This window comes from Symphodus melops, assembly GCF_947650265.1.
Source record: "Symphodus melops genome assembly, chromosome: 8".
Taxonomy (NCBI): Eukaryota; Metazoa; Chordata; class Actinopteri; order Labriformes; family Labridae; genus Symphodus; species Symphodus melops.
The window spans coordinates 4524935-4550847 of record NC_136698.1 but is presented as its reverse complement, the minus strand read 5'-3'; the positions used below and the strand labels follow the sequence as shown (position 1 = coordinate 4550847).

The window sequence follows — 25913 nt, the reverse complement described above, 5'->3', positions numbered from 1 at the left end:
GATTTTGGCAATTTATTGAAATGAAAGAACACAATTCAAATTACCAGGAGAATAAAAAAAGGCTTTTTGGCAGTGTGGGCTTTTCAACAATTATAGGCTGTTTGGCAAGAAATGGCGTGATTGGGTTGGAACAAGAGTGAGCTCGCCTGCCAAATGAACGCCTGCACATCCTGAGGAGTACAAGAGGAAAAAACAGGGCTTTGTTTGTTTTAGAGAATAAAGGGAAAATCTGCTTCTTAAGATGACACAACTTAATAAATTAAATCAAAAGTACTTCCTGGATCCGGAGCAGCCATATTGAAATAATGTAGAAGTATGCCTCTGATATGTTATTACTTTATGTTTAAAACATACTCTTGTCTGTTTGTCTCCTCTGTGGCTGGATTCAGCTGGTTTTATCCAATCAGTGATTTGATTGAAACAGCAGTGTTGACTGCTCCAGCTGTGGCCTCACTGCTCTCACTGGCACATGACCCGTAGTTTTTCACTGCCTTGCCATTCATACATATTGTGGTGAAGAAGGCGATCACATGTCATGGGGTGGTTGGTGTAGCTCAGGAGGTAGAAGCAGGCTTCTCCAGTCTGCGTATCAAAACATCATCAAGCTTCGGCACTGATTCCAAAGTCAACTGTGATTTTTTAAACTAAGTGATCCATTGACCCTTAATAACATACAGCCCAAATGCAGTTACCCTTCCACTAAATAACCCACTCAGCATGTACACAAACCATTATCATTGCAAACTGTCGGACTGACAGACGATCAAGACACATACATCCCAAAAACGTGAAAAGTAACAACTGGTATTGCGCTCTCATCACCTTGAAGGTAAGACAAGAGGGCGAGCAAGTAAGACAGCTGTCATGATGATAGTTTGTACAGAGTCATTGTGGTTTATTACGTGCAAGCTATCCCTGCTTTGTAGAGTGATTCAGACCAAAAAGCCAAGGAGGGCGTTTATTTTAACAGTTGAGTAAAGTTGCCTTTAAAAAAAAAATCCTTTCTCAAATAATTATCCTGTCATTCAATCTGTGAGACCAACTCTAAATGAAAGGTCATCATCAGTGGCTTTGAGAAACAAGTGATCATACAACAGTTAGCAAAGTCCAAAGATTTGCGTGAAGATTACAATGACTCTGTAATGGGTAATAAATCATCAATAATGGAGTATATCTGACAGTAAGCTTGTAGCCCTGCTCTGCTTCTGCTGCCATACTGTCTGATGATGCAATGATGTCCAGATCTCATCCATCGCCTCCCTCCCGCTCTGCAGCGGGCACCTGGCCAGCTATCGACCCGACCTCACTCGTGGTTTTTGGGTCACAAGCTGTGACAGGAAAGCGGATGACTCTCCAGTCTTGTATCCAGAACTGTGCCACACACACACACACACGCACACACGCACACGCACACACACACACACACACACACACACACACACACACACACACACACACACGTATACACACACACGTTTAGAGTGATGCTCTGCTGGAAAGACAGACGATTTGCTGACCACCAGCTCTGTTGCCTTTTGACACTACTATCAGTCCCACAGCAGAGAGAAGGAGCAGAAGAGTGACAGAGGAAAAGAAACAGAAACAGAGACAGGGGGAAGAAGAGAACGAGGGTAGAAGAGGGAGAGAAAGAGATTGGAGGGGAAGACAAATCCAGTTAGGGCAGGCACAGACAAAGTGAGGCAGAGAGAGAGAGAGAGAGAGAGATAAAGAGACAGAAGAGGAAAGTAATCATCTGAAAGGTCTCAAGGTCCCAGTCAGACTCACTCACTGTCCTGCGGCAAAGATGAATGCAGAAGTTCGCTCCAGCTGTGTGCAAGGATGAGAGATGAACACAATTTCAACATTGACCTCAAGGGGACAAAAATCCGAAACAGTTGAATGTGAGTGAAGAAACTTGGTGAAAGTGTGGTACTGGAACAACCCTGCTGCTCAGCTGCACTTCAGACAAACAATGGCTGACCACACACACATCCTCCCCTGTTGTCCTTTCTCTGTATTTTGTGGAACTGCTGAGTTGTTGTTTTTTTTTTTTTTACAAGTGATGCATTCTGCAAAATCTGTTACATTTCTGGTTTTCTCTCGTTCAGGGAGCTGTGAAAAGAATGTAAATATACATCACCAGGCAGGATAAGGAGGCCTACAGTGGTTTCATAATATGTTCTCACTGTTAATTTAAAAGTTTTCTTTTTTTATTACATCTTATTTCTCAGTAGACAATCACCAAACTCCCAGCGTTTAAAGATATGATAGGTATCAGGTGTATCAGTTTGCAAAGTTTGGAAATCCCTAGATGAGATGACAATAAAGAGCTAGAGCATCATATTTGGAAGCAGTAACTGAGCTGCAGTTTTTGACAACTTTAACGTATAATAATGTGCTGACAATTGTTCTTAGTATCGACTATTTTTTAGGGTAAAGCTGTATTTTGCTGTAAAACATTTCTGCAATGAAATAACGTTTGTCTTTCAGGCAGTCATGTAAGACATTATTGTGACTAATCAAACAAGTATCTCATTTTTTTGCTTTTTTAAAGTTCTTCAACTGTCTGTGTTACTGAAGGAAGGACAAACAAATCAAAAGTCTCTTTTCAGGGGCGCTGGGAGTGTAGTCATAAGTGCCCACGCCACATGTACGGACGCTGTCGTCCTCCAAGCGGGCAACCCAGGTTTGAGTCCGACCTGTGACTCCTTTACTGCATGTCATTCCCCACCTTCTCTTTCCCTCATTTCTTACTGTGTTATATTTAAACAAAAACATTCATTAGATTGTAACTAAAGAAGCTCCTTTCTTGTGTTAGCAGGTCACCAACTATAGTACCAACAGTACTTTTGCATATTTTTCTCTCATCTAAAAACCACGACTACATGGAAATAATTTGAAATAATTTACATCGAGGAAACCTGGAATATCATGCATCTTGGCTTTTTATCCAATGGCACAGCATATATTGTGGATTCTTCCAGCATTTTTCAGCTGGCAGCTGTCCAGAGAGTCTGGACAGAAAAACTTGCCCTCGCTCTTCTGCTCTAATTCATGCCCATCCCCGAGCTCATTCACTGTAAGTATAAAACACATGTGTAATCATGTGGACTTGAAAGATCAAAGATGGCATACAGTAGTTATGCATCCATAAAACATATTGTGCACAAGCCAACAATGTACAGTACGAAACACAGAGGATGTAACACCAGATGTGCACGTAAAATGTTACATGGTTCACAGCGCAGACAATAGACGAGAAAATGAAGCAGAATCTGGGAATATATATTGTGGTTAATAACACTTTATTTTGCTGTTGAAAGTTGATTCAACATACTGTATAAGCAATTCAATGCCATCAATACTCTTGAGTGAAACCCGTGACAACAACCTCACACCTTCCTTTCATGTTGTATTTCTCCTTTGAGGGGAAACTTTGCAACAACTAACAGAGGTAGCAAATGATGTGAACATGACACAGCATCCTATTTTTACCATTTCTGCATCTATTGCCAGCCTTTAAAGTTTCATTCACACTCTTTATACTGAATAATGTATAAGAGGCAAGAATGGTATTTTCTCTCTATTTATACAGTAGTCATATTCATTATTCATGTGTTGATTCATGTGTTAAAGTCATTTCATGCACATAAGCCACGCTGAACTGCAGCAAATCAAAACTCAACTCTCTCTGCAAAGTACAGCAGTACAGAGCTGCATGTTCCCTTTCATTGCACACACACTTTCCATTCAAATCAGATTCTATTCCTCATATTCATCTGCACTGCCATTGGGTATCTCTGCAGATACGACTGTACATGCCCCCCAACACTTTCCATTAAATGATGGTCACTGGCTCCCTCAGTGATTAGGATATTTTCATCAGTTAGCCTCAAATCGCACTCACTGTATGACACATGTGGCACTTATGGATTTTTTTCTCACCTAGAGAAAGTGCTATTACAGTCACTCAACTGTTTGAGAAGCCTCCTTTAGTTGACATGAACTGAAAATAACCTTTGGCCTATTTAATCCCTTCAGACGCAAGAAGAAACAGCTTCAGCTTGAGGCAATTGTCAAGCAAAATTGGATGAAACTCCTTATGTTGCCTCCTGTTTCTCCGTATCTGTTGCCATGGGGAATGACACGCGCCACTAAAGGATGCTGGAGGATGAGAGCAGCAGTTCTGGTGTTGTTGTTTTCAAAAACCTTTTGTTTGATTGGATTAGGGACTGTTATTTGTAAAGTTGCTGACATTTGGATGACATGTAGGTGACCTATCACAAAATGTGTCCCAGAAAAGACAATGAGAAAAACAGGGAGCCGGGGTATCAACTATAGATATATAAATAGAATAAACAGGTGAAAGTGAAGCTGTAACCTTATGCTATGCGATCTGCAGGATAATACATTTGCATGCACTTTGAATTGTGTTGTTGTTGAAATGTGCTATATAAATATGTGTGCATTTTCTTGCATGGTCAATTCAAAGTATAGCAGTTTCTCATATTTTCAGTAACAGAATTTCATCTGACGCACACGTGTGCCGTATCGCCTCCTCTAAATGGAAAAGATATCTAAACAGGAAGTACGAAAGAAATCCAGCCTCTAAAAAATGCAGGTTATAGCTTCATCTGTGTCCTGATTGAATGTCTCATCAACACTCATTAAAGAAGGCAGTGAAGGTAATTTGAGAAGGGGTGCAGGTAGCTTAGTGGTTAGTGTGCGTGCACCATGTACAGAAACCTTAATCTTTGGCTCAGGTTCAAATTTGACCTGTGGCTTCTATCCCACATGTCATTTCCCACAAGACGCACATTTACTGTCTTAATAAATTACTTTTTAGGGGTTTTATCAAGTTAAAATACAATAAAATGAAGCACACAACCATGTGTTAATGCAGCAGTAAGGTTGTTCGTTCCCGGAATGAAATGCTGCGGTTTTAAGCTCACAGCTAGTGGACTGTTAGCTTAGCATATTGAACAACAGGATCAGAGGTAAACAGCCTTACTTCATCCAAAGGTCCCTCCACGAGAAACTAAACTGTCTAAAGCTAAATGGCATGTTTAGTCTGATTTGTTTGAACAAAGACCCCAAAAATATGATTTTTTTTTTTTTACAGTATGCATGACTTCTTCTTGCAGGTTGGAGGGATTTTATGGACTCTCATTGTTAACTTTTTTTTAATAAATTGCATGCATGTTTCAGTATCTTGCATGTATGTCTTTTTGAAAACTGGTGCACAATTTAGTTATTTGCACACACATTGAATTCATATTGTGTGCACCCGTACAATATGAAAGGCATATATTCATTGTAGATATTAGCGCTCATTCAGAACACACTTATTTAAGCCTGAGACAAAACTTGCCGGATCCATTTCCAGCTTAGAACATATGATCATCAATGTAAGACCTCCAGTGTCTGTCTGAACCATCGGTTACTGTAAACAGCATCTTTTTAGTAAGCAAATGCAAATGTGCAATGAACCGCAATATGAGTGTTAACAGCAAGTCGTCAGCTTACCTGAACTAAGAGCCTACTTTTTACACTGCATGTGTCAATGTGAACATAACTGTTGAGTTTAAGGGGAGATCTGCACAGTAAATGATACATTGTGAGTCAGAGATAGATGCAGCAAATCATTGTATCACATCACATAGCTAATTTCTGGCTTCTCTTAATTTGCACAGTCGCCCCCTGCTGGCCATTATAAATAATGCGTGTTTAAGACACTTCCTTGTTGGCTTCACTTATGAAACAATGAGGCTGTCAACTTTTTATGAGCCAGCCTATCTATGAAATCTGTTGAATATATCTATCATAGATCATATGTCCTTTTAATTGTAGCCCATATGAATTAGATAAATAGGATAAACATAACTTTTTTCAATTGACAGTTTCATTTGGATATTTGTATCAAGAACCTGCAGTCTGCTGTAGGTGACTCAGCAGTACGTCCTCTCAGACATGACAGTCCTGTTTTTAACAACAGTTCTGATGTAGTTCCTCTACTACAAAACCGCAAGCACCAACCCCAGCTCACCCGCCCATACAGCGTCACTGATTCAAACTGCAGCCAGGAGAGCTGCTCACACACACTCACACACTCCGGAGCAGAGGCACGGAGAGGAACACACAGCGAGAGTGAACGAGAGGTTGGGGGGATCCTTCACTGGTTTTTCCACTTCCAACTCACGGGATCTAAAGATGTGGACTGAAATCGGGAAGCTCGTGCTTTTGCTTTTGTTCCTCACGGAGCTCCACTGCGCTAAAGGTAAGTCACTCGTCTCGGCGAGGAGGTGAATTTGCATCACACGGACCCAGCAGCGCTGTTTTTTTACGTGTTGAGGGGGATGATCGCTGCCTCTTCGGAAACGGCGCGTCTCTTGATGTGGTGTTCTCTGTGCCATGTCGTGGATCACACCTGGATGGCCGCTTTTGGCACGCGCGCTCAGAGCACTCACCGGTGACATGAGGTGACAACACGCGGAAGAAAAGATCCGTAGCCTACAACCAAACACACGTGTCTAAATGCTGTAGGCTGATGTTCCCCCAGAGAGGAGCCTGTTTCTCTGCGTGGATGTGATCGCAAAGTGTAACCTGCAGTGGATCTGCGTTTGGTGTTGTTGTTGCTGCTGCAAGCTGAAAACGCTAAAGTGGCTTTGCATTAACAAACCTTTAGGTCTCTGGTGCTGGACTGTCAAAGTCATAAGAAAGCCTATTGATATGTTTACAAAGACAAACAAACACATCAATGTGCAAATATTAGAGCAACGTTGGATTTAAGAAGGAAACCCATCAGGCTATGACTGGAAGGAGCCTTCCCACAATGTTGGAAGATTAAACACCCTCCGTTTTTAGAACAGAATAAGCTTTCTTTAGCATAGGTTAAGTTATGCATGTAGTCTATTCAAGCTATTTTCATATTGTTGTTGCACATCAGTAAACCTATAAACAGTGAAAACAGGATGTAAACAAATGGGAGTTGAGCCCTCTTTTGCCACAGGCTGATATTGATAAAGTGCTTACTATCCTTTCACACTAAATGCCTTCAGTGTTCCTTGTAAACAAATTATTACACTTTCAGTACTTTTGAATGTCACGTTCTGGGTATGTGATATCTTGGTATTCGTTTTTTTTTTTACCCCGCTGAGAACAAAAAATGTGATGGACAACTTGTGTTATTTCCTCTGACAACACAGGAACTCATACGGAGTCGGAGTGTGAAACCGGGCAGTTTCAGTGCAAGAACGGACGCTGCATCCCGACCCTGTGGAGATGTGATGATGACGACGATTGCTCGGACAGCAGCGATGAGGAGAACTGTCGTAAGTAGAGCTGATGTTTGTTAAGATTGACGTAAAGACATAATGATGCCTCTGCCTGCTGCTCTTCAATACACCTGCATCCCAAGTGAGCGTCACAAAGGATAATGACTCCCAAACATTCCCATGTGAAGGATCTCTAAGTTGACACACTTTCGGCGCCATAAGCATTGAAGAGATTGAGCGTTCTGCTGTTCAAAACTGAGTAACAGCAGGCTGTAGATGGCTGATTAAAGCGATGCTGCAGCTCTTGAATGAATGAAGTTACACTGAGAATAAGCGTCTTATCGCTTTGCTTGGGGGCCCCTCTGGAATCCTCCTCTCAGTTGGCGTCACTCTGCAGCCGGTCTGTGCATGATCTGCTGATCCTGGATCAATGCTCTGGTCACATGGCTGCAGGAATTTTTACTCATTTCTTTCTAATTTCACTTCCAAAGCAAACATCAGACACGGGGACATTTCCGAATATTATCATTATGCCTCTTATCATGTTGTGACTGTGTAAAGATAAGGTAAATGCTGTTATCACTGAACGTTCACTCTGTCTGCTGCGCTGTCTCTACATACATAATGGCTTCAGAGACAGAGCTACTGTACGTCTGAAATAGTGTGATTACACTGCCCTGTTTTGTCTCATGACATCTCCCTGCTGAGCCATGCAGAATGCTTTCATGTGAAAAGTTTGCATTTTGGGTATGGCTGATCAAGTATTGACTGTTTTTCACTTCTTAAAGGCTCTCCTTCTGTAGGCAGGTGTTTTGGATTGGAGTTGTGAAAACAGAAGTGGATACTGTTCAGTCGACGGTTGTATGATGTTCACCAGGAAGGTGTGAAAAAGTGACTGTTTTGTTCAGGAAATTACACAAACATCCATTAGTGTTATCATTAGCTTTTGGATTTGTCATGGGTCTTTTTGTCTGAATGGATACATGTATCACGAGAGGATGAAATGATTGAACCCTGGATTTTCACGTCTATACAGAATAATAGAGTTTTAGAATCTAAAATTGTATCACGCTGCAGAAGGCTCTGTGAAAGAGTCGTCACGCCTGGACAGTAGTGTTGTAGTCAATGTCGGGGAAATGATCAAGAGTTGACTCCACACAATGAGACTCCTTGGACTCAGATGGCTTTATACAATAGATGAATACTCGAGGAGACCTGATTCAACATCACACCTTGTGTTTCAGTGTCATGCTCAAACATGACAGTCAGACACTTCCAAAGACTCTGTATTTATTCAGAAGACTTTACCATTATCATGGTCGTGCCGCATTGACCCACCTAGACTAATCTAAGAACCCTGGAGCGAACAACAACTCTCTCAGACATTCTTGCAGATATCAGGAAGAGCCGACGACTCTCTCCGCTGTCCTTGGTGTCCAGATAAAGACAGAGCTCTGACTGACATCAGCAACAGTGAATTATCATTACACATTAACTGAGGAGTTACACAAACTTCCATGACAGTCAAGACCAAACTGGCCGAGACCGAGACAAGGTCGAGAGCAAGTTAAAACCAAGACCAAGACCAAGGCATTAAATATCACTGAAAAGTCCTCGTCCTGCGTGCAGGGGTCATGTCAATCATTTAGACTGCAACACCGAGAAGGTTGCGGCTGTAACCGGGGGACAAAAATCGAACCTCAGATGAATTTAAGTAATTTGTTCTTTTCTAAAAGGACGCTTTCCTTCTAAACACAGAAATACTGTGGAAAAATAGCCAATCAGTGGTGGTCTCGGTCCGGTCATGATTTAAAATCCGGAGTCCGCACACCCGAGACGGAGTAAAAAACATTCCGACTCCGAGACGAGACCTTCAAATAGCAGTCCTGAGACTGATCTTGAGACCAGGACTAATTATGACACTGCTAATCATCCCTTCTATATTTACCATTGTACTCATTAAATATGGAGATTTTTTTATCATCCAATTCATGAATTGCTGATCTTTGTGAAAAGGAAGAAGTGTGTATTTGATACTCCACAATCAAATATGCTTTTCTTTAGTCCTGTAAAGTGTGAACAGGATCCACAGTGTGGTTCAAAATGAAAGTATTGTGGTCTACGTATTGCACCAACAAAATTTATCGTGGTACTAACTGATTTAATGGTTACTGTAACTAAGTGGTCGATTACTGTGTTGCCCACCTTTGGGACAGGGAAACCAAAGCCATCAGTGTTTAGGCAGTGGGTTTAAAATTAAAGCTTCAAATGTATATATTGTGCAGTTAAGTATACTGTGCTTTGTGCTCCAGGATTTGGTCAGATAAAAGCCCTGCTGTGTTTGATTTAAGATACTCTTCTATTGCAAAGAGAAGCCGCTGAGTAATAACCGCTTATTCATTTGTCATGGTACTAATTGCATGCGTGGTCATATTAGCGGCCACTTGATTCATTGCTGATCGTGTGAAGCGTTAAACCAAACCCATAAATCTGCAGGCGGGTCGTTTGAAACTGCAGTACTGCAAATGTAACAGCACAGTCACATTTTGCAGAATGATCTTTGTGAGAAAAGACCCAGACTTTTGGATGTATTTTTTTTTTTTTTTCTTCAAATTGACAACCAGCCAAGTAATCATCAGTTAAACATTGGTCATGGCACTAATTGCATGAACGGTGATGAAAGTGTCGACCAATTAATTAATGAGTTATCTTTGGGACGTGCAAACCTGAGCGCACGATCCTGTGAGCAGCTGGTTTGTAAATGTTTTTGCAAATATAGAATTTTGATCTGAAATTTTGAGCAATTCAATATTTCTTGTGTCATGTGTCAGGAAAGTGTGAACAGACTCCTTTTGATAGTGTGCATTAACTGACTCCGTTAAGGAAGTTGCAGGAATGATCAGCTTAATAATAATTACATAGAAAAGGGTCATGTTAGTAATGGCTGTAGTGGTGACACATTCTGTACTGTTCAGAATATTGCACGGACTTCTAAATGAGTAATCATGGCATATGAATATGTCATGGTACTAATTGCTTGAATGGTTACATTAGCATTAAATTGATTCAGTGCTTATCTTGGGGACCTGCAGGCTGAACCAGTGACTCTCATCTTGAACACTTGCTGAGATTTGTGGACGTTGAATGTCCTTGGAGTTCCCTGGATGAACGAGCGTAACATTTACGAGCACATCCCACTGACTGTTTGGACTGAACGGGATTATTGAACATTTAGTGTGCGACACTTAAAGGAAGCAGAATTAGAATTTAATGAGCTCTCTTTCCCTCTAGCAGGTGGGCTTGACTTTGTTGTTCGGTATCAGCGATGCTCAAAGAGAATGTGAAATGGCACTTAAAGCCACAAGGTGATAGACTGTTCTTTAAACTTAGCCGCTTTGTTTTTTTTTTTGAAGAAATATACTGTGTTTCTTTCTTCTCTCTTTGTTGTAGATTCCCTGTACGCTTCAGATGCAGTTACTCTTTCCTCTTCGGCTCCTCTGTCACTCTCTCGATCTTTCCCCCTCGCTCAGTCTTTACCTTTTATCTACTCCCCTTTCGCTCTGCCTTATACTCTCATTTTCAACATCCATACCTTACTCTTCCTCTTCCCCCATGGTCTGTTCTTTGAGCGCTACCGTCTGTGTAGGAAGTTGGGGTGCTTCTCTCTCAAAAGCTTACTTACTTTTTTTTTTAAAGCATTATAGCACCCACAAGAGGCTCCTCTTCCCCCTCCCCTCATATTTAAATCTCCTCTGGGCACCCTGGCAGCGCGAGTGCCAAAGAGGCTGTGCCCACTCGTCTTACGCCCACAAAGAGCATCAGCTGACAGGTTGGTTGGAGATAAATCCAACAGCGTGACTCTGGTTGCCGGAGCGATGCTCAGTGGCTGGCAGCGTGCCAGCCCTTCGAACAGATGCCAGCACTGCCACTGTGCCCCCCCCACCACCCCCCCACACCCAGTATCACCAGCAGAGCTCAGCAGAGAGGAAGAGATGGAGAAAAGATGGGACATATTTGATTGCGAGGAACAGAACAGAGAAAAATGGCAGGGATGTTGGAACAAAGTGTTATGTGGGATAGGCAGGGCATTTTGGTGGATTAATTGTGAAGATAATGAGGTTAGGGTTAGCTTAGCTTAGCACAGCCTTAATGTGTTGCTTCACTTATGTTGACAAAGATTAAAAGGTCGGATATTTGTCATTGAAAGAAGGCTGCACATCAACAGGACGAGTGCAACTCTTCCATAACTGTCACTGGGATTTGCATCTGAATTTTCCAACGATTGACGATGAGAATATGTGCGTATCTTTTTGATGAACATGAGAAACTCAGTTATCCAAGTGAAATTTACGTACTTTAATTCAAATGTGTGTAATTCAGAGAGATTGTTTATTGAAAGTTTGAATATTGCAAATGCAAGTCAAGAGATCCAAAATACTGATATCTTGATAAAGCTGTCGGGTCATGAAGCTGTTGGAAGCAGGAAATACGCAACGCTGATCTTGCTCAGTATGATGCTGGTGCCAAGGGGAGTTCCTCAGGGATTTATTTTGATGTCGGTCAAATGGAAACGTAGTTTCATACAAACAGACTCAGGTCCGAAGTTAAGAGAAACAGTGCAAACTGACAGTTTATTTCACATTTTCAGCGTATAAACGATTTGCGTTAGCAGCGCTTGCACTGCAAGCCCTCGGTCCTCCGTGCAGGCTAACATCCACATGGCTGTGCAGAACGGGGCTCAACAGTTTTTTGTTTTTTTTTAACCTCCACTTTCTCAAGCCTTAGCAATGCTTTGAAGTTCAAAGTTGTATGTGCTTTGTAAATTTTGTGTATGCAAAATTGCTTGCTATTGTCATTCCACATCCATTCAAAATATCTTTAGTTTATCATCATCTTTGTTTGCAGTCTTTCATAGCCCAGCCCTTAATCTTTCTATGGCTATCTTTTGTGTTGCTATTCTTCTTTTTCATTTACTTCCTCCTCTCTCTGCTCCTCTCCCCTGCTTCATTCTCAACATGCCTCTTGGTAGATTTCACTCTTGTTGCCCTGGGAGACGGTAAAGTGGTGGTGGTGGTGAGGGTTTTTGTACATGCGTGTGCTTTCTTTCTTTGTAGTGAACACTCCACAGAAAAAGCGTCCGCGTAGACACACGCAGCTCTCCACCTCTGCACGGCTCTGTATGACCTATATTTGTGCTGTGGAATATTCCGAAAAAGGCCTTATCGTTGGTACAGCGGATTTAAGTGGATTTAAACACGCCTAATCCAGAGTGCCACTGTAAAATCATCTCATATCTGAACCTCGTGTTAGCGCGCAATTGTTCTCCCTCTCTCTCAGCGTTGCACACACTCCTCTCCTCCAAATGGCCTTGGTCACAGTGCACTGTAAAAACACCATCAGTGAGAATTGATTAACAAGCATAGAGTGGTAATGATAGGGGTCGTAGTAATAATAGTGCAACAGTTTGTCAAAGGAAAATATATTGAAATCAGGTTTGCTGTTAGTTTAAGATATTTATCACACAGAAATGCCCAATGTTTGTCAACAGAAGCTTCCTAAATGTGAGGTTTTGCAGCTCTTGGATTGACAGTATATTACCACTTTTTGAATATCTAATTATTTGACAGTTTGTTGGGGAATTTTGTTTTTCACGGCGAACAATCCATTGGTAAGCAGTTACAGGCACAGTAATGATGCAATAAGGGCAAAAAACCCATGAGGCTCTCAAGCGATACAAAGAGAGAATGTATGAGGGTGGGAAGAAAGTTCTCGTTGAGCTGAATGTGTGCATGTGTGTGTCCATGTGTGCGTGTGTGTTACAGCAGGACAATGAGTCTAAGAAAAAGAGCGTCTTTTCTGCAGTCTGAAACCAGCTTCCCATAGAGGAGACATCACAACACATTTCACGCCACTGCTGTGCTTGTGTATGTGTGTATCTGTGTTTGTGTATATTAGGCCATGCTCTTTCTCTCTCTCTCTCTCTCACACACACACACACACACACACACACACACACACACACACACACACACACACACACACACACACACTGTATTAAGAGACTGCAGAGAAGAGCCTCAGGCTTAAAGGGCATTATACTGAACAGCTCACAAAAAAAACACATTTTGGTCACCTGCTGACTTGCACACACACACACGCACACACACACACACACACACACACACACACACACGCATACACACACACACATACGCTCAGCTGGGGTCAGACTTTTAATGGGAGTGTGAGGTCATAAGAGCCAGTAGCTTAATCAATTACACACACACACACACACACACACACACACACACACACACACACACACACACACACACATAGGTCCAATAACAACCACACAAACACACACACACACAAACAATTACACCACCTTTCTCCATCATTTACTTTTCGGAATAAGACTTTGGACATTGTGTGCATTTAATTTTGTGAGTGTTGGCGTACGTGTGTATGCACGCAGCTGCAGTGCTGTAGTCTCTAGAGAAAATGAAACCCACTTCTGTGCACTGAGGAGACTGTGTGTGCGTGCGCGCGTGTGTGTGTGTGTGTGTGTGTGTGTGTGTGTGTGTGTGCGTGTGCGTGTGTGTAGATGATGGCCTGTATGTCTCCATGTGACATCTGCTCGGCTTTGTTGAGGCGGGGAGGCATTTTGCAAACAGCTGACGCATCAAACAACACACATGTTACTGAAATGAAGAAGCAGTTTTTGGGTACTTGTGTAGTGGTGAACTTGAATATTAAAGGAAACACAGTTGTTGGCCTAATCCTCAGGTGGAGCTTCCTGCTTCTCTTTACGAGACGTAACAAGAACTTTGCGAGACTTGGACAGAACCTGATGTTAGCTTCTGGCGGCGTAGTAGGACTGAAGTTGTCGGACACGCTCACTCAAATGTCGCTGTAACTGCAAACAGAGCTGGCTAGCTAAGGGGGGCCTTGAAGACAAATTATTGTCTATGTTCTGCACTTACTTTAAATGAAGTCAGAAGATAATGACTAACGTTTGTGGAGTTTAGCCCATAAGCAGCCTCAAAATGAAACTAGCTTAGCTTCGTTAGCGACAGTCAGGCTTTACTGACGCTTTTTTGTTCACCAATAGAAGCATCAATTTACAGGCTAAAAAGTAAACAGTATAAAAGACTCAATTTTTAAGAATAAAACATTAGATTATTAGGTTCAGAATATGCTAACTTCCCCTACTGCTCTGCTGGGACATTAAATGCAAAGCTGACTGATTCTGCCCCAAAGTGGTGCACTCCTTGAAAACTGAAGATTCAAAATAATTAATGAGACACATGCAGCGATGTTAACAGTCTATTTTCTACACTATGGAATAAAATACTTGACTGGCTTGAGACTAAAACTCTGGGAAAAAAAAACTGCTTAAAAAAGGAAAGTAGGGTAGTTTAGCTTGCTGCATTAAGGCTCAGGTTTTGTTCATCACTTCCATCAAGGAATTCATTTCCATATTTAAGCTTTCAAAAACCTAATAATTTAAGAAGGATACATAGGATTTCTTATTTTTGGACTATGCTAAATAATGCTAATCTCCTCTGGTGCATTGATGCTCTGTTGACACATGAAGGTTAACCCGCCAGCTGGTCGCTGCTGCCTCAAACATGATGTATTCCTTGAAGATTGAATTTTAAGAATAATCAATGAGACACATACAGCATTGATAAACCAACATTAGGCAAGCCCAGAATGTTCCAGGACAGCGCCTTTGTCAGACGTATCATGCTCTGCGAGCTAACAATACCTGCTGTGCTGAATAGGTGTTCGGTGCAGCGGTGCAAAAACAGCGGTTGGGTAATTTTAGCTGAGGTCAGCGCTGGCCTGAGGCCTTTACTCCCTCTTGCTCGTTCTCTTTCTCTCTATGGGCATGTTTGTGTCTAGCTTTCTCTCTCTCTTTTTGCCAGCTTTTTACCTCTTGCTCTCCTCCTGTCTACCTCTATCAGCCTCTGTTATCCCTCCATGTCTTTCTCTTTACCGTCAGAGAGTAACAGATTTGTATTGACAGAAAGGGCAGGAGTACAAAATGCAGCAAACCTGTGAGGACCAATGTGCCGGAGAAAGAGTTAGTGAGCGTGTGAGACAGAAAATGAGTCTGCAGTGCTCATATATATTCTTCTAGTTCAATTAGGGAGAACTGTGTGTATCAAACACTGAAGAAGAAATAGGAAGTTAGCCTCTGTCTAAAGTCTCATTTCCCTTTTCCTTTCAGAGTATTTGATACCTAAATAGAAGAACTTTTCAATCAGCAGAACACAGCTGCTTTACTTTGACTGGCAACTTTAGTTTTTGGTTTTTGGGTGAAATTAGTAGTATCAATTAAAAAAAGGAAGCTTGAAATTCTTTCTTAAATATAAAGTGGCATTTTAACCCCAAGAGTCCAAACTCATAGTGCAGCAGCTCAGATATATTATATATATATTATAATATATATCTAATTAACCATTCATTACACTTGACTTATGCCGAGTTAATTGGTGTATTTTGCTGACGGCAAAAAAGTACAGCTCACATCAGCTGAAAGCAACGGCTCTTAAATAATCAATCCACTCTTTATTTGTCTTATTCAGTTATTTTCCATTTTTGTGTGTGCACATTTTGGGGTTTATGGATGCAATATAACTGTTGAGATTTATCTCTCCACTCTCATCTTCATCATTTAGACTCAGCAGGCAGCTGCATTAACGTCAGATTAACCTGCTGTATAGACTGGCACAGGAATGAGTCCTAAAACCCGGAAGAGAGTTAGCTTTGGTTCCGAACTCTAAAAGTAAATGGAGATTTTAAACGGGTTTGTAGTTAGATGCCTGAAATAAGGTCTGTGGTTCACACAAGCTTAAGAGATGTTGACGTTTTGTTAGACAAACCAAAATCCAATGCAAATATCCCATCGGCGAATTTTCGTAGGGACCACCGGCGCCATACGTCATCACTATACCAGTCTATTGTTCCCAGAAGTGAAGTTAAGAAACCAGTCAGCGATTTGATTGTATATGGTGCAGTCAGCCCTTAGAGCAGGATTTGCCAACCTTGGGGGCCTGATCTCACTTGTGGTCGTGGGAATTTGTATTTATTGATAAATACAAAATACATTGTATATATTAAAATATATTGAACAAAGGCTACTTTGGGTCAATGCCAAAACCAAAACTTATAGAGTGTCTGTTGATTATCCATTGTGCAGAAATGTCATCCCAGCTTAAATGGGATCTAAGATGAACGTTCATATATTTGATCGAGAACAAATTAGTTTGACCAAAAAGCTGTTTGTTGTTTTGGTAGTTTTATGAAGTCAAAGTGGGGTCACGAGCAACAAAACAAACAAACAAAAAAAAGTCGAAAAACTTATTGGTGCAGAGATCAAAGTATAACCTTTATAAAGTGATTATACTGTTGCCTGTTCAAGCTTGTTGCACTGCTCTCAAACAGCCCAACACATGAACTGATGCAGATTCTCTTGTAAAAATAATAATTGTTGTGTCGTGTTTTTGTCGTTAAAACTTTGCGTGGGTGACTTTCAGAAAGCCTGCTTTGCCTTCCTGCACAAATAAGTGTTGATAATAGATGTGAAAAAAAGGAAATTGTGTCAGCTTGTTGTATAAATCTGAGGTATGAGAGATTCTGATTTACAAACTATTTAGTGAACTGAATAGCACACCCACACTCACACCGTCTTCCTGTCAAGACAATGGCGAGAGTCTGCTTTCACCTGAGGAACAAGATGGCAGACCTTGAACGCAGCATTGACTGCCTGTGGCCAAATGAATGACACGGTAAAGTAATAAATGGAATGAAACGAATCAAGGTGAGACATACTCAGCCGGAGGAAGTTCAGGTGTTCAATGGTGAGAAACTTTGTTTAGCTGCAGTAAAGCGTGGGGGTGTATCTCGTTTAGAAAGTTATTCTTCATTTTAGTAGTTTGTTAATTTTTGTTGTTTCCCTCTCGCTCTCTTTATCTCTTCTTTCCCCTCCCACTCCCTCGTTTCTGACAGAATTAGCTCTTTCTTTTCCCACAGATTACCTTGTGTTGTTTGCCGGCGCTGCTCTGCTGCAAAGTCACTTATTGTTCAAAGTCAAACTCCGATAACGCTACAGTCGCATTTCCCTACAGTGTGTGTGTGTGTGTGTGTGTGTGTGTGTGTGTGTGTGTGTGTGTGTGTGTGTGTGTGTGTGTGTGTGTGTGTGTGTGTGTGTGTGTGTGTGTGTGTGTGTGTGTGTGTGTGTGTGTGTGTGTGTGTGTGTGTGTGTGTGTGTGTGTGTGTGTGTGTGTGTGTGTGTGTGTGTGTGTGAAAGAGAGAGCATGTCTCATTCTCGTGTGTCTCTTTATGCCTGTGTTGTTGTTGTTGTTGTGATGTTGTTATCCCCCCCCCCTCCTTCCCTCACCCCTCCTTCCCTCCCAAACCCAGCCGTGTCTGACAGGGTATCATGGTTTTAATCCCCGGCTCAGATTAACCGAATATATCTTCATGTGCCTGAGTTTTATTATTTACATTCGCTGTAATCCTGTTTTTCACCTTGCGCTCTGTCGCCCGGTATACGCAGGCAGAGAGCGGCGGATGAAACGACAACTAAAGAATGCTGATGAATAAAACATGGCTGCTAATACCAGTCTGCTGCGCTGACACAGAGATATAGGGGCCCCTTGAATGCTGCGTGTCAAAAGTTTCCCTGAGAAGTTTTCACGCGGAAGTTAAAAAGTAGAGGAGCTTCGTCTGACTCTCGTCTCCGGTATTACTTCGATTTCTCATCTTCCAGCTGCTAGCTCTCAGTTCTGCTTCATTTATTTCCTTAAACTTTGCCTTTTCCCTTCATTTGTCTTCCCTCTGTTGCTCTGAATTCGTCTCTTGTTGTACCGTCTTCCATTTTTCCTCCCACTCCCTCTCAGCCTTTTGAGAGCTAACTGTCGGTTTGTTCACTTTGATTCATTACATCCTACCCATGCTCAGGTGTCTCTTGTCAAATAAAACAGGATATTTTCCACGCAGCATGGAGGTGAAGCAGGAAATCAGTTTGGCAAAAGTAGCGTTTTGGAGTTATGGTTAATTTGTAATTTGCTTGTACCTGCTAGTTAGAATTTTTTTTGTCTGTGTATGTGTTTTTTCCGACGAATGAAACCCAATTTTATGGTCCAAAACCTGCACAAGTTAGAAAAAGGCTTTGAATGTGTCAAAAAAAGTCATCTGGTTCAAATCAATTTCACTCTTTTATTTTTTCATTTGTATTATAAGGCAGCAGAAAACACTCATCCTCATGTTGCACACAGAGCTGTTTGCGGTTATATAAATCTGATTTGCTGAAGATGAAATGCATTGCTTTTTTCGTCTAATTATTTCCACTTGTTAGTTATTGAATAAAAGCTAGCTTAATTATAGTGTCTTGTTCCTAATTATGTTGTTTTGGAAGTTCACAGTGTTTCTGAGAGAGATCGGTGCTCATTTTCTGAAAACTGAATGAACAATTTAAGCCTCGTGTCACCATCACGTCTTGACTGTTTGTCATAATTACATGACTTTCTTTTTAATGAGTGTTATCAGACTCTCTGATTTAGAAGCTAACAACATATCTAGATTCAATGCAGTTGGCAGAGTTAGGCTTTCTCTCCATGCAGTCTTGACAATGTTGGAAGTGATTTGTCATACAAAGGTGGTGAAGAAAGCGGTAACCTCCGGTCTTGAGAAATGAAGCAAATGTGCAGAATCCTGCAGTTCACCGAGTGTCCACTTGAGGCTAACTCCAGGAAGTCACAAACGCAAAAAAGCTGCTCACATCCCTTCTTAATACAGCTTATTTAAGATTGTACCTTTATTTTTCTGTGCAGTTTATGAGAGGAAACCAAAAAAAATCTTACAATTTACATCCTCAACAAAAGAACTTGAAGAAACCCATTCGGGTTCTTGAAATGTTTTTACATGTTTTTAATGTTTTTACATCTTCATAGATTAGTTTTCAGTATTTCATTCTGCTTCGGCCTCTACTGTCACTTTCTTACTTTTGTCCTTTTTTTGCCCTCTCTCTCTCTTTCCCCCTGTCCCTTCATCTTGCTTTTGACTGAAGCTGTTTACATAGATTAAAGACACACAACATATCTCCTTCATACACACATTTTGTCTGCTCCTAAGCCTGCAAAATGTTTCGTTTACCTTCAGGGGATTTTGCTTGTCGTTTGTTGCAGGATGATGGGGTGAGGAGGTGGAGGGAGGGAGGGAGGGAGGGAGGGAGTCACTCTTTGATGGTATACTCTGAACAGTAATGCCAGTTATCAGGGAAAGGGGCTGTTGTGACAGAAAATCTCTCTCCCACAAACAGAGTCTATGTTTATGGGATGTGCACAATGCTAATGTCACACTTTCACCTGCAGCATGCGTTTTGGAGTGACACAGTGTCGACATAAAAAGGGTTGGGGGAGATTAAAGGGTGAGGAAATGGTGAAGGAATCAGTGATGAGAGACACATTTTCCCCTCTCTTTCATTATCCACCTACGCTTGTGATATGCTGTCCTTCTCTTTTAGCCCCTTTCACACATGCACTGCACTCCTGAGAATGAGCTCCTATTGTCCGTGTTTGGTGCATGTGTGAACACAAACAAACCCGATGTTATGTAGACGTCTTCCAGCAGCCTGTGTGAGGTTTTTGATCAGCTAGCAATTGTCTGGAATAGGGTTGTCACAGTACCTTCATGTATGTAGGGATGGGGATCGAAACCCTATTCCAGTAAGGACCCATGGCCACATTTTTTAAACCTGAAAATCAATAACGTCTGAGCTTATTGACGCTCCTGTCAAGCATGAGTCCTGCAACATAACGTTATATCTCAGCTGAGTCGTCTTTCAAATCAAATCACTTTTACTCGCAGCCTTTGCGAGCACACCTTAAATTTGTAGCACGCCGTATTGGTTGAAAATAGAAAACCAATTTTTAAATCTGTGTTAAAATTGGCAGGATGAAAGTAGTGAAAGTAGTGATGTAATTTAGTGAGGTGACATAAGATTTATTGTCCCGCCAAATAAATTAAACATCAGACCCAAATGTATCTGAGAATTGTCAGTATTTGCCAACCTGGGAACTTCAAAGGACTCTCTTTCTCTCTTCATAACTTTTGGTTCAGATAATGACTGTAGATGACTTTTTTAAGCTAATTATCAATTAAAAAAAAAAAAGAATCTGAGATTGTGTGTTTTTAAAAACATGGTAACCAAAGAATCAAAAGAGTTGACAACCATAGTCTGTTGAATGTTCTCCGTAGAAAAGTTTTTGTGATATCAACCTTTAGAAGACACATCCTCTCCCAAAGAATCTCCCTCAAATGTTTGTAGTTATGAAAGTTCATCCAACACGAACATTGTCCCACTGTGAGGGCATGTGAACCTTCAAGACATGTCCTGTCTTTACATGTGAAGTGAAAGAAGTTTAGTTTTGAAGTTGTAATCTTGAGTGTCATTTTTAAGTGTGTAAGGTTAAGATGAGAGCTGATGCTGGTGCTCCCCTATCCCTCCTTTCTCCCAATATAACCCTGTCCTTCTCAATATGTCCCATCCAGTCTCTAATGTAAGCACAGACTGATAAAGAGTTCAGCTTGCTGCTTTGCCGAGCATTAAACCGACTGTTTAAAAATGTTGGGAAGCAAAAAGTCTCCTCTCTCTGTCCATTGCCACCTTCAAGGTCTCTGCCTGTTTTCTGTTGTTCCTCTCTGGCATGTGTCCACACTGCGTTTAACCACTGACGACTCTCTCTGCTCCCCCACACACCCTATTATGTGTCACTGGAGGCAACGCTTGAATGTTTGGAAGCAGGGTGACACCTTCTCAATGGGGCCAAAAGAGGCCCCCTCTCTCCATCTCTCACACACACACACACACACACACACACACACACACACACACACACACACACACACTGAAATAGATGCATTGACAGTGGTTTGTGCGTGGTGTGTGTGTGTGCGTGCATAATGAATAATGCTGTGACCTTGCATGCAACATCTGCATTATCCTGCTGGGTTCAATACTCGCATCACATGTTCACATCCACATTCCATCTCTCATTCTCTCTGTGCCCTTCATGTTCTCATTAGCTCTTTAGGACTGCGTTTGCATGAACGTAACGTGTGTTTACATATAGCTTCCATGAAATTAAAAAGCCTCGCCATAAGCTCTTTTGTCTGCCCCGGTTGTTGTTCTTCTTTGTTTGTTGTGGACACGTCTCGGAGGTTTAGTGTGATTAACTGAAGCAGCTAAGATCCACGGCTTAGACGTGAGCTTAAGGAAGAAGAAGAAGAAGAAGAAGAAGAAGAAGAAGAAGAAGAAGAAGAAGAAGAAGAAGAAGAAGAAGAAGAAGAAGAAGAAGAAGAAGAAGAAGAAGAAGAAGAAGAAGAAGAAGAAGAAGAAGAAGAAGAAGAAGAAGAAGAAGAAGAAGAAGAAGAAGAAGAAGAAGAAGAAGAAGAAGAAGAAGAAGAAGAAGAAGAAGAAGAAGAAGAAGAAGAAGAAGAAGAAGAAGAAGAAGAAGAAGAAGAAGAAGAAGAAGAAGAAGAAGAAGAAGAAGAAGAAGAAGAAGAAGAAGAGCGTAAACAAGGTCATGCAAATATCTGAACTGGCATGAGCAGGTCTGCACATACTGTATATGAAAGACTACCTGCTCTCTGCATCTCTCTCTCTTATTCTCTCCAACATGAAGTTAACGTGCACTTCTTGCTTCTCTCTACTGTCCTATCTCTAAAGTAAAAGCTTGAAAGAGCCCAAAAACAACATTATAAAGCATGAAGCTGTGGTTCAGTTGGTAGAGTCGTCTGTCTCTCATCCTGAAGGTCCATCCCGAGCTCCTGCAGCCACATGTCTTTAAAATAGGAAAAGAAAAAGTGATGGGACCACAAGTGATGTAAATGTGTTAATGTGTTGCTTATTATTTTGTCAAACCAACAATTTAAAACCAAAGACTTTTCATTCGCTCACGAATAAGAGACAGAAAAATTCTGACATTTAAGGTGCTGTAACATGTTAGGTGGGCTATTTGCTCCAAAATTGCTAAAATAATTACTCGGTATCAAAAATATTTGGCCATTCATTTTATTTCGGGGGCGAAAGATGATTCCCATCTTTCTTTTTCTCTGTTCAAAGAGATGCAGAAACACCCCTGAACAGTATTTCTTTAATCAAAATTTCAAAGCACAATGAGCATGATGATGTGTCTAGTTGGTTTTGCTCGGGCTTAAGGAGGCGAAGCATTGACTGTCACACCATAAAAGCAACCAGGAGAGTGAAATAAGTCTGTTTAAGCAGAAAAGCTAGTGAGGGGCAGAATCCCCGGCTGCCATGGCCCATCTGTGAGTTTTCACGCCGTGTTGCTCTTGAATTTCCACTTTGCGGTGCCTGCTGCGCTCAGGTGCAGCCACCACTAAATCCCACAACTAGATTTAGAAAGCCAACATGTAACGCCCACGAGTGAACATCCAAGAGAAATCAACCAAGCTAAATTCAAAGCACCATCCAACATTTACAAACCAGCGAGCCGAGGGAGTGTGATGTCTGACGTTGGCCTCTTGAGCGACCCCCCTCAGATGTTTCACACACACAGATGTTTTAGCTTCTGCCTCCAGATCCAAGTTAAAATGGATGAACAGATTCGAGTTGACAAAAAGCAGAAATGTGACACGATGAGATTTTAAAGTATCCATGTTGTTTTGTTTTTCCCATCAAGCTGTGATTTTGTTTCTTTCCCAGCTGTAAAAACTGTTCCAGCAAAATTTCACCCCTGCATTTTCTAAAGGATTGAATCTAAAGCTAGGAACAATAAATAAATTACCTTAAATCTGCTCTCAGAGGAGAAGAATTGTGTTCATAGTGTTTCTACACTTTAAAGCTTGGAGTCCAAACTAGACCACACTGAACTGTGCTTTTAGAGGAGCTTCATTAAATAATGACACATGTGCACACCAGAGCCACCACACACATATAAAGTAGGCAGAGTTCTGAGAAAGGAAGGCTTCACAAGAAATGCAAACAAATGGACTTATCCTTTGGCTTCATGCAAATCACTGCTGAACAGATTTCAGGTCAGCCTTTTCTTTGTCATTTCACTTTGGTGAGTATTTAGCTGCACATTTATTAACATAGCATCTCACATGCATGTACAGTACATGTTAAAACACACACACACACACACACACACACACACACTCACAGACGGTGCTCTGCATGGTGAAGTCTCAGTGACCCAGTTGTGGCAAAGGAGAGTAGTTAAGCATAATTGGCCCATGATGTTGCTACTGTGATGTTCCTCCTGTCATTGCTGGCTTTATTCCTCTCTCAATTGGCGCAGACAAGTCAGTTTTGGTCCAGTTTTCAGTAGTTGATGATGCTTTCAAAAACGATCAGACGGCTTCATTAAATCCATACAGAACTTGTATCAAGTCCCTTTTGATTTATACCTTGTTGCTGACTTTCTACAGTATTGTTTTAAGGGAAATCAATCATTCACCTGCTGTTTTGATTGTGATGCTTCTGATTTCCTAAATATTGGATTATTCCATACAAAGAGGTAAAAGTGCATGGGCTCCATCCTTAACTCTACCTTGAGACCTCGTTTAGTCGAAGAGCACAGATTACATGTTTTGTGAAAGGGCCAAAACAGAGAAGAGGTATTGATCCCCCGTGTTTGAGAGAAAGAGGTGAGTTCAGGTGAGATGAATCAAAGCTGGCAGCCTTGTGTTGTCTACGAAGTTTTAGCAACTTTTTTCCCCCCCAAACTTCTCTTATTTTACTGTGAGACTTGTGTGATTGTGAGTTTTTCATCTGATGCTGAACACTCAAGAACTATGAACTATGATTGGTGTGGACGCTGGCTTCTTTCAAAAGAGAAACTCCTGAAAGGAAAGGGTGTCATATGAGCTTTGGTCTTCATCTTCTTTCCTCCTCCCAAACAAGTCTTTTGTTCTGTTGGAGTTCAGGAGGAACAGTCCGTCTCAGGTTGTCTTCTACAATTAAACCCATCACACTTTTCCTGATTTATTTAGTTCACTTCTTTTAAAAAGTCATGTATATTGAACATGCACGATGTCCTCCTGTAAAAAGGCCCCCATCTCACCTTCCAATAATCCAATTAGCTGGATGCCAGCAGCTCTCCTCCAGATTTTAAGGTACATTGAGTGGTGTGTTTGTGTGTGTGTGTGTGTGCACAAGAGTGTGTTTTGCAGAACTTCAAAGAGCTTCAACATGTTTTCATCTTCGCACACTTGAGACGCATCGATCCATTCCCAATCAAGACTCTTTCAGCTGTTAAAGAATCCTGAGGGAAGACGAGCTGTTTTTTTTTCTTTCACGCTCCAAACTTGAGAGATTGAGTCGAGTAGAACCAAAGTTGGACGAGGCGAATGTAGCAGAGGAGCAGAGTATAAAAGGCAGGAGATGTGCAGCTGATAGATGGCTTGAGTAGATTCTTTCTCCCTTTTTTTAAAATGCCTGGAGGGATTTAAAAAGGGATAAAAATGAGTTTGAAACGCTACAGTCTGTACGTTTAAGCTCGATGAGGAAATTAAATTGTTTGTCTGATGGTTACTGCAAAATCTTTTGGCAAGCTTTTCTTCCTCTGAAAACAATCATCAATTCCAGAAAAGCCTCGTTCTTCCGTATCCTCTGTTATAACTTCACTTGGTGGTTCTGTGTATGTCTCCAACTGGAGATTGTTTCAATTATCAATTGCCGTTGCTAGTCAGGGAGCAAAACATACGCATCATTATTTCAGAGAGCTAAAGGTGAAAACCTTGACATAGTTTCTCTAAACAGAGCAAACCTCTAAATAAACCATTGATCTGTCCCTTAATGTCCAAGCAAGTCAGGCGAGACATTTCCTCCCATTTAGTCCCTGCAGAGTGTTCTGCATCGAACTTGGCTATCCTGCAGAAGTCACTTTTGAATGGAATCTTGTTCTTTTGGTCACAACAGCCAACTACTACTGTTCATCTGTTGACTTCACGGTCCATTTCCCCTTTACTCTTGAATGACAGCTCAACATAGAAATCTGTCCCTAGATGCAGCACCTCATTCCCCACTCAGACTGATGGACGCTAGTTTTACCTGCAGAGAACACAAGTCTGAGGAACGTCAGAGGTAAGTGGAGGAAACAGCACAACGTCATCTGCATAAAAAGAGAGATTGAGATTAAAGGCCCACTAACTGGACACCCCCCCCCCCCCCCCCCCCCCCCGGCTGCTGTATGTTGTATTGAATGTATAATCAAACCAGACAATAGTAGAACAGTTTCACATTTGAGGGGGTGTTGTTGAAATGTTGTTTCAAATAGCGTTCTCCTTCATAAACGGCTGTGAGTTAATTTCTTTTTATTGCATAGAAACACTTTGCACTGTGGGTGCTATACATTTAGTATGAATGTTTTTTTTAGTTTTCATCATTTGGCAAGGCCAAACATGGCACTTTTCTGAAATGTCATTTGGCTGAGGCCGTCGTTGGCTGCTGGCAGACAAAACTGATCTCAGGTCAGTTGGCAAAACCAAAACAGGCTGCTCTGCTACCAGCCACTTTTGTCCATCGTCTGTCTGCTTCAAGATGTTTTTCTATCTCGTCTCTGCATGACGCTTTCTTTACTAGAAGTAAATAATGCA

General features: G+C 41.4%; 1 protein-coding gene across 2 annotated transcripts in view; it reads left to right on the top strand.

Moving 5' to 3' along the window:
- Window positions 1-5998: 5998 nt before the first annotated feature.
- Window positions 5999-25913, top strand: part of LOC306827645 (low-density lipoprotein receptor class A domain-containing protein 3-like) — a 52289-nt gene continuing 32374 nt past the window's right edge. Inside the window, exons 1-3 of one of the 2 annotated variants that reach the window (XM_079349588.1) lie at window positions 5999-6277; window positions 7206-7331; window positions 17845-18439. In XM_079349588.1, the coding sequence (XP_079205714.1) occupies window positions 6211-6277; window positions 7206-7331; window positions 17845-17891 (240 nt within the window). In that variant the 5' untranslated portion in view covers window positions 5999-6210 and the 3' untranslated portion in view covers window positions 17892-18439. Of the gene's footprint in view, window positions 6278-7205; window positions 7332-17844; window positions 18440-25913 lie in introns of those variants that run through there. The other variant, XM_079349587.1, reaches the window with a different exon arrangement.